This window comes from Oryctolagus cuniculus, chromosome 10, assembly GCF_964237555.1.
Source record: "Oryctolagus cuniculus chromosome 10, mOryCun1.1, whole genome shotgun sequence".
NCBI lineage: Eukaryota > Metazoa > Chordata > Mammalia > Lagomorpha > Leporidae > Oryctolagus > Oryctolagus cuniculus.
Window position 1 is genome coordinate 122,351,546 of NC_091441.1, and position 14,421 is coordinate 122,365,966.

The 14,421-nt window shown below is 55.8% G+C and overlaps 1 protein-coding gene across 7 annotated transcripts in view; it reads right to left on the reverse strand.

Moving 5' to 3' along the window:
- The window catches only part of CNTN4 (contactin 4), a 734,964-nt gene that overhangs the window by 102,040 nt on the left and 618,503 nt on the right, over window positions 1-14,421 (reverse strand). For all 7 annotated transcript variants that reach the window (XM_051831896.2, XM_051831894.2, XM_051831892.2 and 4 more), the window contains one exon: window positions 3,735-3,885. In XM_051831896.2, coding sequence (XP_051687856.2) covers window positions 3,735-3,885 — 151 coding nt within the window. The remainder of the gene's footprint in view (window positions 1-3,734; window positions 3,886-14,421) is intronic.

A 14,421-nucleotide genomic window follows, 5' to 3' on the forward strand; every position in this document is an offset into this window, starting at 1 on the left:
AGGCAGACGGAGACTCCCCATCTCCTGATCCATTCCCCAGATGCCTGCAACAGCCGGTTCTGAGCCAGGCAGAAGTCAGGAGCTGGACTGAGCCAGGCCTCCCCTGGGGGTGGCAGGGGCCCAGAACGTCAGCCATCACCACTGCCTTCCAGGTGTGCATCAGCTGGAAGCTCCATTTGGGAGAGGAGCCAGGACTCGAACCCAGGGACGCGTGTCCCAAGCAGCGCTATCATGGCTATGCCAAACGCCTGCCCCATCTCTCTGTTCTGAGACTTTCAGTTCTAACTGTCTAGCCCTAATCTGACTTCCTCCAGCAAGTCTAAAAGCAAGAAGGTAGCAAAGTGACCGCCCTCTTGCAGGTGGGAGCTTTCCTTGTCTGGTTACCCGCGTGCCTGGGCCTGCCTGGTGGCTGAGGGTCTCTCCTAGGGACTCAGGTCCCCGGCTTTGCCACGCTCTTCCCCGTGCTGTCTGGCAGCATCCGCCCTCCCACGGCCGGGCAAGCATCACACACCTGCGAGTCCCCCTTGTATATGTGCCACCTGCTCCCCCAGAACAACGCTGCGAACCCTCAGTCTTCCCTCTTAGATGCTTAGCTTGATACAGACCAGGCCGGTGTCAACGCGCTTGCAACTTCTAGTCCAACCAAAAACCCGAACAAGCACATATGAGCGTATTTTAAAAAATAATTAATAGCTACCATTAAACTAGTGTTTCTGAATGTATATCCACTGAGCTGAGTACATCACCACGTGACTAAACAAGACAAAAACGTTTCGATTTCTACAATCTCACTTCTTAAACGTTCGCTGTAAACTTGTTTGTAGATAGCTGACTGGCTTAAATCCAATCAAATATCCCACGGTCAGCAGAGTTTGGCAAATCCTTCCCCACACAGGCCTACGACGTACAGCGGGGCTGACCACGGTTTGGTTTCATTGTGTGGAGCTAGTAGTTTGTACCTAGGAGATTAACAGAGTTTTCATTTCAATGCTAAAACTTGATATTTTGGTTCATAAGATTCTTTATCTAAAGGAGAAACAGGAATCATTCCCTGGCCCTGGGCAGACCCAGACAACGTCGCCCTATCACGTCGACCCTTTCCTCACCGCGGGTTCTAAAGTTTTCCCCGCAAATCCCGCCTGGGGTCGCCCAGCCGTGATCCTCTTCCTCCGAGAATGGCAGAATGCCTCCCCTCTGACCAGGAAACCATTCCAACGTCTTTCCTCCTTTCTTTCCATAAACGAGGAGCCCAGCTGTGTCTGTGTCTGAGTCTGCCTCAGAACCTAGAAGCCTGCGAGCCCAGAGCGCACGCGCCTGTGTGTGGACGCCCGTGTTGTCCTCACGCTGAAACCGGAACAGCAGTGGCTGGAGCTTAGAGCAACGTCCACATTTTGAGTTTCCCTTGGCAAAGGTGAAGACGGGGAGGCCGCCGGCCTGCATGTGTCTGCACACGGTGGAGCAGCCAGCGTCTCTGCAGGCCAGAATTCCCGTCTGTCCCGCCTGACCCAGCTCAGCCTAGGGCAGGCCCGAGGTCGTGAGTGTCCTACATTCTAACAGATTTTTAGTGCCAAGTAAATTCTTTCTTTCTTTCTTTTTTTTTTTTTTTGACAGGCAGAGTGGACAGTGAGAGAGAGAGAGAGAGAGAGAGAGAGAGAAAGGTCTTCCTTTGCCGTTGGTTCACCCTCCAATGGCCGCCGCGGCTGGCGCGCTGCAGCCGGCACACCACGCAGATCCAATGGCAGGAGCCAGGTGCTTCTCCTGGTCTCCCATGGGGTGCAGGGCCCAAGGACTTGAGCCATCCTCCACTGCACTCCCTGGCCACAGCAGAAAGCTGGCCTGGAAGAGGGGCAACCGGGACAGAATCTGGAGCCCCGACCGGGACTAGAACCCGGTGTGCCGGTGCCGCAAGGTGGAGGATTAGCCTAGTGAGCCGCGGCGCCGGTCCAGTGCCAAGTAAATTCTGAAGCCTACCTGAGCCCTCTTCACCCACTCAGGAGTAGAAAGAACGAACACGGACGGGGTGGAAACCACGGACTGAATTCACTTATCACAGAGTGTTTGGGGGTGGCCGGGTGCCATGCCATTTTCCCAGGGCAGCTTAGTCAGCATGCAGTAGCGGCCACGCCACAGCAGCGGCGAGCAGTGGCGACGCGGCAGGAAGTACCAGGTTGTGTCTTTTCTTCCAGGCACACGGTGAGGCCGTGCCTACCTGCTGGGTGCAGGGCAGCGTGACCTGTGGCCAACGCAGTGGTGCCCAGGTGAAGTGCGGGCTTCCAGGCTGTGAGAGGCGTGCGTGCCTGGCCCTGTTGCCCCTCACAAGGCAATGTTGCAGAGTGTGGGTGCACCAGGCCTGGCCTGGAGGGCAGCGGAGCCCCCAGCAGACCCCTGAGGGCAGGCAGCGGGAGGGGTACTGCCTTGTGTTGTTTAAGCTTCCGCAGGGTTTGCCACAGCACAGCTTCCTCTCTCCCCACCGACCTACAATATCACTCTCATTTCCTTCATCCATGTGTTTCGACATGTCTACCGCCCACGTTAACTTTTTTCCTGGTATTTTTCTTTATATCATCTTTAACTTAGAACTTTAAAAACGTAGCGTTGCTGCAAGCCACACATGTGCCAGCCAGCTGGACTCGATGATGTTCGAGGTAAATGCCCGACTATTACAGACAACCCAGAGACCACATTTTGGGAGACACGGAGGCAGAAAAGGAAACGAACCTGAGGATGCGGCCTGTAAAATGAAAACTGCCCTCACTTTCCAGGTGGATGTCAAGCCAGCAACGAACTGTAGTGTTTTCTGGACAAACTAGCAACAGAGAGATGCACATTATGAACTCAGTACGTCCGTAAATAATCTATAAACCCTATTGGCTTTATTTGCAAAGATTTCTGTAAAGGACTCCATCAGCGCAATGATCCAATTTGTATACTCAAACACCGCGGTGCACACGTGTCGCGCGTACATCTGTGCGTACCTTCACAGCTTCCTTACTGCCCCTCTGGCAACCTGAGTCAGCATCTACACACTCCTCGTGTACACTGCGGGGGAATCCTGTCTCTGGGCCACGAGCAGACTGCTGCAGAATTACCATTTTCCAACCGACTGGATTACAGAAGAAAGAAAAGCAGGGGATCTCTTACAGGGACGGCAGGCACGAGCGGTCTGAGACGAGCCACTGGGACGCCTGACACGCATTCCAAAGAGCCCACACCTGCCCACGCTGGGCGGAACCACGCGCATTTCAAACGTAATTCAAGCCTAACAGGAAACACGAAGATGACGGCGTCAGGTAAGGAAGGAAACCCTGTGCTGTCACACAGACGAAGCAGACCACGCGAAAGCGAGTGGCGGATCCTGTGTCTGCAGAATGAGCTGTGGGAGCGGACGCAGCGCTTCAGAGTCAGAGCGGGAGACACGAACAGATCTGCCCACACCTGAGGCCGGGTCACAGCCAAGCGGAGTGGGCTTGCACGCAAGGGCGAGAGGACAGGCAGAGGCGAGGACCTCTGGGAAGAAACGCCCCCTGCTCGCCCGCAGGCAGGTGCGGCTTCACCCCTGCAGGGCGGCTCCCTGCACCCTGATGCGGAACGCGGCACCCCTACAGTGTCCGTCCTTGGCCAACCCCGAGAGTCTTGGCCAACCCCGAGAGTGGGGAGCAGGAAGCAAACGCCCGCCCAGGGCCGCCTGCAGGCTGACCAGAACCCGACCGCACGGCGCCCGCCCACACGGTTACCTTTCGCTCTCCCGCAACACGTCGCGTCCTTTCTTCCAGGTGTACACGGGCTTCGGCGACGCTTTGGGGTTGCACTCGATGGCGGCCTCCCCGCCCACTCGGACCAGAGTGACTCTCTTCAGAAGCGTCCTTGAAAAGTCTGGACCCGCGGCTGGAAGACAGAAGAGGGAAGACCAGACTGGATGGTCTGCAAGAGAAAGCGCCCACAGGATCCGTGGAAGGCGCACGGGGCCTCCCCCCGGGAGCGCATGGCGCTGAGAGCGCGGTCTCAGCCCCACTGTGAGGCACCATGTGTGCACTCCAGCCAGAGGGACCCCCGCACGCCGCCCCCCAAGCCTGTCCAGGAGTCCTGAAAAGGCGGCTCCTCCTCTCAGCAAAAAGCGACAACTGCAGAGAATCAAACAGAACACACGGAAGACGACCCCGAGGGCATTACTCTGCCGTGCAGGCCCACGGGGCGCTTCTCACCGGCTCCCCATGCCGCGGGGGCGCGCCGAGCCTTGGGCCCAGGGCACAGAGGGCGCAGTGCGTGTCCGGGCCCAGAAAGATTCAACAGACAACTGCAGTAGGCAGGGGCTTCCTCCCTCGGTGCCTGGGGGCAGGAGGGAGTCCAGAGCCGAGACAGGAGTTCTGCGTGGGGCACGCCGTGAATCAGTGCTGTGCAAGCCCTATTGCTCCTAGCACGGCCTCCACACCACACAACAAAAACCCCAGGACGATGACTCCGGGCAGGCCGACCTGCGCCTCTATCCCGAGAACACCAACAAAAGCGATGTCCACACTCGCGCATACTGAACATGGTTAAACACAAAGCGTGGTGACAAGGCAAATCACATCCACCCTCGAGACGCGGCTGCGTGACTGCACGTCGCCACGGGGGACAGGACAGCAGGGGGCGCACGTGCGGCCCTGTGAGAGCAGTGCTGCCTGTTCCCAGAGCAGGAATGCAGGGATGAGCCACTCTCTCGTGCAAGGCCCATCTGCCCTAGGAGGACGAGGAGGGGTGGGCGGGCACCGTGGGCAGCAGGGCCCCCCCTTGTCCGGGACGATCTGTGTGATGAGAGTTGTGGGAGGGGCTGCCTCTGAGCAGCAGCCCCGTGTCTGTGTTAGAGCCACAGTCCCCGCGGATCAACCCCAGAGAAGTGAATTTCCACCACACAGACGAGTTACAGCAGGACAGACTCCTCTTAGGTAAACAACCAAACTCATACAAAAACGTGGAAAACAAAGTCATCCAGAAGGTTTTTTTTTAAGGTATTTTGTAGAGTTACAAATCTGCATCACGTAAAACCCTTCTTAAGACTGTAGCCTTCCACACACATGTATTTTTATCGGCCCAGGCAGGCATTTCTCATCTGGAAGGGACCCTGTAGCTGCACCTGAAATGAGTTTACATAAATCAAACGGCGCACAACACGTGAGCGTGTCTGTCAAAACCCCACGTACTCCCTCTATAGGATCGGGAATGGCATGCGTCAGACACACAGAGGCACACGCGCTCGTCTCAGCTGTCTGTGACATGCCACCTCTGTGCATCCACCTCGTGGATGTCTGAAGAGCAGGCTCTCTGGAACTCCTCATTGTGAAAATGCAGCTATGCGTGCGCATCTCTCCCCTCTGCCTGCTCAACCTGCTTCCCTGCACGTCAGCCGGCTCGCGGCGGCGGCCGTCAGCACGCACTGTGGCACGCTGGAGGGCAGGCTGCCAACGGTGACCGTGTCTGGCACCCTTTCTCCTAACTAGACCTCACATTCATCCTGCTCCCCAAACACTGGCCCAGGAGGGGCTGGAAGGAAAGGTGGAATGTGTTCAGTCTGACACGGAGAATGAGGTCTCCGAGGTTCCTGGGGACTGCTAAAGCCCAGCCCTGGCTGGCACTTCCGAAACTAATGCCCACGGAAGCTGGGACTTCAGCAACCTCCCCACAGTTCAGGAAGGACAGCGTCAGCGGTCTAAATACTTCTGTCTGTAGTGCAGACACCCGGACGTCCTCGAAGGCGCCTGACAGGTAGTAATTCTCACGTGGACGACTAGAGGGCGCCACCTGCCCAGTGTTGGAATGAGGGCACCAGCTCTCCCTTATCAACTGATCCCGCTGCCTACGAGAAAGGTCTGGCCAAGAGACGTCTTCTAGGCAGTGCACATCGGTTTTCACCCAAATGACTCGGACCCACACCAAGGGTATTTTAAGCAGTGGTGGAACCCTGGACACTGGAGATTCCGCGTCTTTCCCATGAGGCAGTGGGACCGTGCGTCCTTTGCTGGGTGTGCCCGGCCGGCACGTCGCTGTTTCACTGTGCTACTGCAGAGGACACTCGTGCAGCGGTCCTGTCACAGCTGGGCTGTGGACGCACCTCTGGGAGACCGGCTGATGGAGAAGGCGGCGGCTGCTGAGCCCCGTATTATTTTAACCATCGCATGGTATCTGTTACTCTTACCACACGGCTCCACAAAAGCCAGCCCAGGGTGACGGCGTTACCGCGAGTACTGCAGCCCCTGCGGGGAAGGTGCTGGGGTCAGCTGAGAGCCCCAGGCTGCTCCTGGCTGGCCGGGAGATGCTGTCCAGAGGCAGGCGACCCTGCAACGCTTCCTCCTCCTCGGTCCGTCGCTCCAGAAGGGCAGACTGCGAAGGAGCCCTCTCCGATCAGGAATGAGACGCTCAACAGGCCTCTGACTTCATTCCGGAATCAGCGTCCTGTGTCCCTTGATGTATCCGAGGCCACGCCCTTTTGTGCTGGTCCGTGCTCCAGTGGTCTCCCAGCACGGCCGCTCTGCGCTTAAGGGCTCCGACCCCCTGGGCAAGTTCTCACCCGACAGAAAGATCCCGCTTCCAGTCACAAGTCGAGGGTTACGTGGGACCACACGTGCGTGGTTCCCGACGTTCCCAGCACACACATGTGCCCCGCGTACACGCTTCGTGCCTCCCTGCCCCTCTGCACCCCTGCCCCCACTGCCAGCAGGGGACTTCGTGCTGCAAAACGTCTTAGAGCCAGAGATTGAAAAAAGAGAACTTTTTATTTTGAAATAGAAGCCCAGGCAGGACGTTTCAAAGACCCTTCACCCAGTTTCCACACCACTTACAGCCCGTGCAAACGCGATACAGAAGCAGACCGCAGCAAGGACCGAGGGCACATTGTGTGCGTCTACTTCTACGCCCTCGAGCCGCATGGATCCAATCAAGCAGGAGAGATGGAGACGGACTCCCAGTGCGGGAGGACCTCCTCAGGCTGCCCCTCCACTGCAGTCCCGAGCCCTCTGCGAGCCCGAGACCACGATTCCCTGTCCCTAGAATCTTGTCATTTTGAGGATGACGCCTTCTATGGAACTGTGCAGTCATGCAGGATGCAGCCTCCCGGGTCTGCCCTGGACATCCAGCAGGTGGGTGTGCGCCGGCAGCTCCTTCCACTGCTGAGCCGTCCGGCCGCGGAGGGGCTGGGGAGAGACACGTCTTTACGCCGCACCACAGGTTCCTGGCAAACTGACAAACACAGCACAGGCACCACTGCAGCACCTCGGGACGCTCCCGCTGCCAACAAGCAGGCTCTGCACTGCCTTTTTGGTTTGGGAAGCCAAAAATTAATTATGTAAACATGGGTGGAACCGCTTTCTTTGTCCAAGAAAAGCACCTTAAAAGCATTTCAGAACTCCATTCTTGTACAGTGATTAAAATGTGATTAAAAATCACTCTCACATCACGTTGCAAAGGGCATTTCAGCTGCTAAACCCTTGTTAGCTTCCTCTGGCCTATCCCATCTACAAAAACAGAGTGACAGCACACATTTTTAAAAATATGTATTCACACTGATCTATGTGAGTCTAAACTGGTGATATCTCACTGTACCTGCAGTGTCTTAAACCCATACAAATGCGCGTCTTTGGTCAGGCCAGTAGTGTGTATTGCGATGTCTCATAACTGACTATGAACCCTTTGTTACATGAATGGGAGAGTCACCCAACTGTGATAATGACAATTCCTGAAACTCCCGGGGTTAAGGAGTGGTAGCTCTTGTTTTTATTGGTAACTATGATTAGGCTCGAGTTCCTTGAAGGTGGGAACTTACACCATGGACCTCCACATTCCTGGACCAGCACCGTGCTGCAAACACATTAGATGTGACTCACGGAACCCGTAGGGGGGAACTCGGAGACGCAGTCCTCACGGAGATGCCCTTCACGGGGCGCTGTGCCTGCCAATCACCGCCTTTCTCCCCCAGGCCGTCTTTAACTTCCTGGCCTGGGTCCAGAGATGAGGCCGGATGAGGAAGGACCCGTCACCCAGTGAGGCAGAATCACCCCGGAGTCCTGATGGCAGGAGCTTAACAACGGGCTCTCTAAACAGCACCCAGGGACTCGGCGTGCAGCACCCACCAATGCCTGGGGTGCAAATACTCGCTTGCTGGCAACTTCAAGCTACCAAGGAGAAGCCGCTGAGCGCTGAGCGGGGAGACAGAGGGGCAGCTGCAGCACAGAACTGCCTCTCCCCACCTGTACCAAAACACACGCAGAGCACAGGGGACGGTGCAGGTGGCCCGGGGAGCCCAGCTCTCCCCGGTCACGGGCTCACTCTGCAGAACCCGCACGCTCTCCTCTTTCCTGCACACCCCACAGCAGAATGTGCCCCACTTCCTGCTGTCCTGAAACTTGGGACGCGTCAGGGGGTGGCTCAGCAGTCAGGCCCTGCCACCCACATGGAGGCCTGCACTGAGCTCCTGGCTCCTGGCTCTGGTCCCGCCCGGGGCAGTCACTGTGGGCATCTGTGAAGTGAACGAGCGGACAGGAGCTCGTTCTCTCAACCACTAGGCCGAGCACCCACCCTCTGTGTGTACTTTTCTAAGTTTTCTATACCGCATGCAGCTATTCAACACTGCCACTCACGGCGCACGAGTTCCGGTTTCCTCCCTCCACTGCCCTCCCAGCTGAGCCTGTGTGCAGCTGCAAGGGTCCCAAGCTCTCCACACCCTGACCAGCACCTACTGTTGTCCGTATTTTCTAATAGCGGCCACCGTATCTGGGGCGAGGTGACACCTTACTGTGGCTTTGGTCTGCACCTCCCCGCTGATGAATGGGCGGAGAACCTCTTCATGCACTTGTTGCACATCTGTATATGTCGTCTGGAGAATGTCGACTTGAGTCTGCGTCTGGTTTCCGATCGGGCTGGGATTTGTCGCTGAGCTGTGGGACTCCGTTCATATTCTGAGTACGACAGGGATGTGGTTTGAAAATCCGTTTCCCATCCTGTAGGCTTCCACTTTGCTCTGCTGTTTCTGCCGCCCGGGCGTTCAGGTTTGACACAGTCCCTTTTCTCCATGTTTCTGGATGCCTACGCTTTCGGTGCCGTATGCAAGACTCCCAAACACAACGTCCTGGGCTGTCCCTGCTTCCTGGTTCCCGGTCTTCAGGCTTCTGTGCGCTGATGTGCACGTGCGGTGTGCGGGAAGGCTCCGGCTGTGCGGCACGTGTGCCCTCCTGGCATCACTGGCTGCGGTGGTCTCACCGGTGTGGTCCTGGCTTCCCTGTGGAAGACCGTTTGGCCACACACAGATGCTAACCACTGTGCTGGGTTGGTCTCTACGTTTCCCTTTATGCCAAGAGCACACCTGCGATTACGGTGTTTCGTGATCCGTGTGGAAATCAGGTTATGTTTTGCCTTCCACTTTGCTTTCTTAAAAAGGTTTGACGACTTGTGGGCCCCTGGAGAATACATACAGCGATTTAGCATGTTCTTCTGTTTCTGCTAAAGAAATTCCTGTGGGGTTTTGTGGGGACTGCACGGATTCTGCTCTGAGCGGAATGAGCATGTGAACAACAGTAGCTCTCCCAACCCCAAAACACAAGCTACGTTCCTATTTCCTTACATCTTCCTTGACTTCTTTTCCCAGTGTCTTGCAGTTCTCAGTGCACAAGTTTTTTTTTTTTTTTTTTGACAGGCAGAGTGGACAGTGAGAGAGAGACAGAGAGAAAGGTCTTCCTTTGCCGTTGGTTCACCATCCAATGGCCGCCACGGCTGGTGCGCTGCAGCCGGTGCACAGCGCTGATCCGAAGCCAAGAGCCAGGTGCTTCTCCTGGTCTCCCATGGGGTGCAGGGCCCAAGCACTTGGATGGCCTCCACTGCACTCCTTGGCCACAGCAGAGAGCTGGCCTGGAAGAGGGGCAACCGGGACGGAATCCGGCGCCCTGACCAGGACTAGAACCCGGTGTGCCGGCGCCGCAAGGCGGAGGATTAGCCTAGTGAGCCGCGGTGCCGGCCAGTGCACAAGTCTTTGCCTCCTTGGTTAGGTTTATTCCTCAGGTTTTTTTTTTTTTCTAACGCTATTATGAATAGAATTATTTTCTTAATTTTTTTGCATTGGCCATTGTTAGTGTATAGAAACATTAATTTGTTCATATTTTCATCCTGCAACTTTGCTGACGTAGTTCATTAGTTTTAACCCTGTTTTTTTTTTTTTTTTTTTGATGGATACTTTAGATTTGTCTGCATATAAGATCACGTCACCTACAGACAGACACTTTCCTTTTCTTGTTTAGTTGCTTTGGCTGAGGCGCAGGCTCATCCTTGCCTCGGTCCTGATACTGAAGGGAGTTTCCGGTTTTCCACTGCTGAGCAGGACGCACGTATTTTATTAGGTTGAAGTCGTTTCCTTCTAATCTGACTTCGCTGAAAGTTGTCATGAGATGACACTAAGTCTGTCAAACGCTGCCTCCTCATCCGTGCAGCGGATCCTGCGGTCTGTCCTTTGTTCTGTTCAAGTGGGAATTACACAGCCTGATTTTCAGGTGTTGAACCATCTTTGCAGTCCAGGGACAAATCCCACGTGTCATGGTGAAGACTCCTGTCCATGTGCTACTGAATTCAGTTTGCAAGTATTCTGGGGGAGACTTCTGCATCAATAATAGAGATTCTGGTCCGTTATCTTCCTGTGTTTCTTCCTGGGTCGGTTTTCAGGGTACCGCTGGGCTCCGAGGAGGCGTCTGGATGTGTTCCCTGTCCCTTAATTCTTGGGAAGGGTGTGCAGAGTTCTGGTGTGATAAAATTCTCCAATGGAACATTTTGTCCTGAGCTTTTTTGTTGAGGGTTTAAATGACTGCTCTCCCCTGTTCTGGCTGGTCTCTTCAGTCTGTGTCTGTAACTCAGCCTCAAGAGGCTGTAGCACCCAGCAATTTATCTTTGTTTTTTTAGCTTATCTAATTTGCTGTTATGGTAGTCTCTCATAAACCTTTTTATTTCTGTGCTACCAGTCACACAGCACTGTCCCTTTCACTTACGGCTTTATTCATTTGGGTCTTCTTTCTTAGTATACCAAAAGTTGGTAAGTGTGTTGATCTGTTCAAAAAATCGATATTTATTTATTTGAAAGGCAGAGTTACAGAGAGGCAGCGGCAGCGAGAGCGAGGGAGGGAGGGAGGGAGGGAGAGAGAGAGGTCTTCCACCCGCTGGTTCACTCCCTAGATGGCAGCAATGGCTGGAGCTGTGCTACTCCAAAGCCGGGAGCCAGGAGCTTCCTCCAGGTCTCCCACGTGGACACAGGGGCCCAAGGCTTTGGGCCATCCTCTACTGCCTTCCCAGGCCACAGCAGATCAGAGGTAGAGAAGCCAGGACTCAAACCAGCTTCCACATGGGATGCTGGCATTGCAGGCAGTGGCTTTACCTGCTAAGCCGCAGCACCAGCCCCATTCTTGTTTTGTTTTGTTTTTTTTTTTTTTTAATGTCAGCGTTTATCACTATTAACATTCCTCTTAGTACTGCTTTTGCTATGTCTCTAACTTTAGAAATCTTACATTTTCATTTCCATTTGTCTCCAAGTATTTTAAAAATTCTTCTGAGACTTCTTCTTTGATCCATTGGTTGTGTAAGAATCAGTTGTTTAATTTTCATGCATCTGAGGATTTTCCTGTTTCTCTTTGCTATCGATTTCTAGTTTCATTCCATTGCAGTCACAGACGATGCTCTCTGATTTCCATGTTCCTCAATGTTTTGAGATTTTCTGTAGCCTCGCAGATGATCTCTCTGTTGGAGGGTGCTCTGTGTGCTTCAGAAGTCTGTGGATTCTGTTATCACTGGGCAGGGCTCCGTAGGTGTGTCTCAGGTACAACTGGTCCACTGCGCTGTTCAGACGCTGTTTCTCCCACGATCCTTTGTCCGCTTCTACCCACACCCAAGGGGGCACGGGGACGGCCACCGCTGTGCCGCTCTGCATTTGCCCAAGCCCCTGTGTCCTTCACACGCTGGGAGGCTGTGATGGCCGGTGCACCTGCCTGTCACTGCCCTCACTCCAGGGAAGCAGCACTTTGCGTAACCACGCAACGTCTTGGGTTTCTGACAGTTCCTCTCAACGTCTACTGTGTCTGCAGTCACTCCTGCTCTCGCCCTGGTTTCTACGGAAGAGCGTCTCCATTCCCACACTTGCAGCTCGTGCGTGTCCTTGGATCCAAGGGAGTCTCCTCAGACAGAAACAGTGGGATCCTGGCTTTGCTTAAAAAACCGTCGCTCACCCCCGGTATTTTAATTTGGGCACTTAACCAATTTTGCACTTTACGCGATTACTGACAGGGAGGAACTCAGACGTGTCAGTTAGTCCCTTGTTTGCCCCGTGTCCTGTAGGGTTTCTTAGTCACCTTTCTGCGTCTTTATGATTTCTTCTGTGTTTCCTGGGTTTGTCCTTTTAGTGGCGTCCTCACTGCCACCTGATTTCCCTGTGCACAGTCTAGATTTCTGTGACTCTCACGGCAGCTTCAGCCAACAGGAAGCCTTTACCCCTTACATGTCGTCTTCTACTTTATCTTACCAATTACATAATTCACTCTTCCTATATGAAACTCCCACCATGGTTAGTATTGTGCTTTCGCTGTAAAATTTCTTACTATGTCTATTTCGGAACCCACGTTACAATCGTTGCAGATTCCATGTTTTTACACATTTACCCTTCCCTGAGAGCTTCACATTTTCCCACTATATTGTCACTGGACCCAGAGGACTCTCACCGGGATCTCCGTGCAGCAAACCCAGAGGCCAAGATCTCCCTCGGCGCTCGCTGGCCCGGGACGGTCACTCCGGACAGCTGTGCCGGGGGCAGCATTCCTGGCCGCGGACTTTCTCTCCCAACACGTGGAAAATGCCGCCCGCCCCCCGGAAGCCCCCAGTCTCCGCTGAACCCGCGGACGCCCACAGCGCCTCCCCGTGCAGCCTCCGTCCTCTGCCTCCTCCCGGACCCCTCGGTCCCGACCTCGTGCGCGCAGCACCGCGGCTCACGGTCCCGAGCTCCTTCAGCGTGCCGAGCCGTGCAAGTTTTTACCCAGTTCACTTCTCTCCCTCCCCTCCCTGTCTGCTCCTCTGGGACCCCCGCAGCACCCACAGGCACCGGGGCTTCCCCTCTCCTCCCTGTTCCCCCTGCCCCCCACGCTGCCTCCTGCAGCCCCAGCGTCTGCTGTCCTCCCTCTCCACGGACAGCCCCCGTGTGCTCACGCACGGCGGCCCCTCTGCCCCCTTCAGTGCAATGCGCACTGTTGTTATTTCTTGCAGCGATTAATCCGGACCCCTGGGAACTCGGGCCCCGTGCTCTGAGGCTCTGGTTTGCTCATCTCTCCCTGCTTCTGCACAGCCCTGGGCTCTTCAGCCAGGACGCCAGCTCCTGAACAGGCAGGCGGCTCTCCTGGTCTCGGGCCTGCTTCCTTACAGTGGGCCACTCAGAGGCTGGGGGACCCTGGCCGCGCCCCTCTGTGCTCTGGGCAGCCGCGGTGCTGAGCGCCCCCTAGCGTCTGTGCCGCCGCAGCCTGGACGCTGGGCGGATCCAGGGTGGCCGCGGGTGTGCTCAGCCGGCCTTCAGGCTGCACCTGCTGCCTCGGCCAGGGCGCACCTGGGCTGAGGCACAGGTCAGGCCACTCTCTGGGGTGGTGTCCCCCACCCCCCACACACCCCAGGTCCCTATACTGGAAGCACCTTTCTGCTCTTGTCTTCCCCTCTCTGGGGAGGGGTCTGGAGCTGGAGATTTATCCGGGTGGCCTTAGACTGTGTTGGGGAGGAGGCTTGAGTGCGGAGTGCTGGTGCAGGCTGGAGTGCCCTGGGGCTCACGAGGGGCCCTGGCCTGTGTGTCACTCGGGCTGTGTCTCCTGCATCACAGCTTTAGTCCCTCCCACCACAGAAGCTTCTAGAACAGTGAGTCCAATCTCCTGGGCTAGGCCACCGAAACGCTGCCAGGTCGGGGAGGGGGGGTTACTTCCGGCTTATTCATTCACTGATCCACAGAGCCGTGAGGTGAAAGAGAGGAATAAACGCATTTAAACCACAGTGGTCGGGGACTGGTTCAAAATGGCGCTGGACTCGTGGACGCCACGGCAGGGGGTCGTGCGTGGGAGGACGGTCGCCCCCACCTGACAGAAGACACTGTTCAGTGCAAAGGATCGCAGCTTTGCTCCCGCAAGGGGAGCTGACCGAGCTGACCGCTGACGGCGGCCTCTTCAGCAAAGGACGTGACGGGCGTGGTCCAGAGGAGTGGACCTGGAACCAGTGCAGGGCAGGGCAGGGCTTGGTGCTCCGGGAGGGTCCGGCTGCGCTGGGCTCCACCCCTCTGAACCGACCTGAGGACCGGTTCTGCTGCTGTCCCTCTGTGTCCAACCTCTGCCCGGCTGATGTGAAGCCAGCCAGGCCACACCATGGCACCCGGCGCCGCCTCTCGTGTGCCTGTGTTCATGT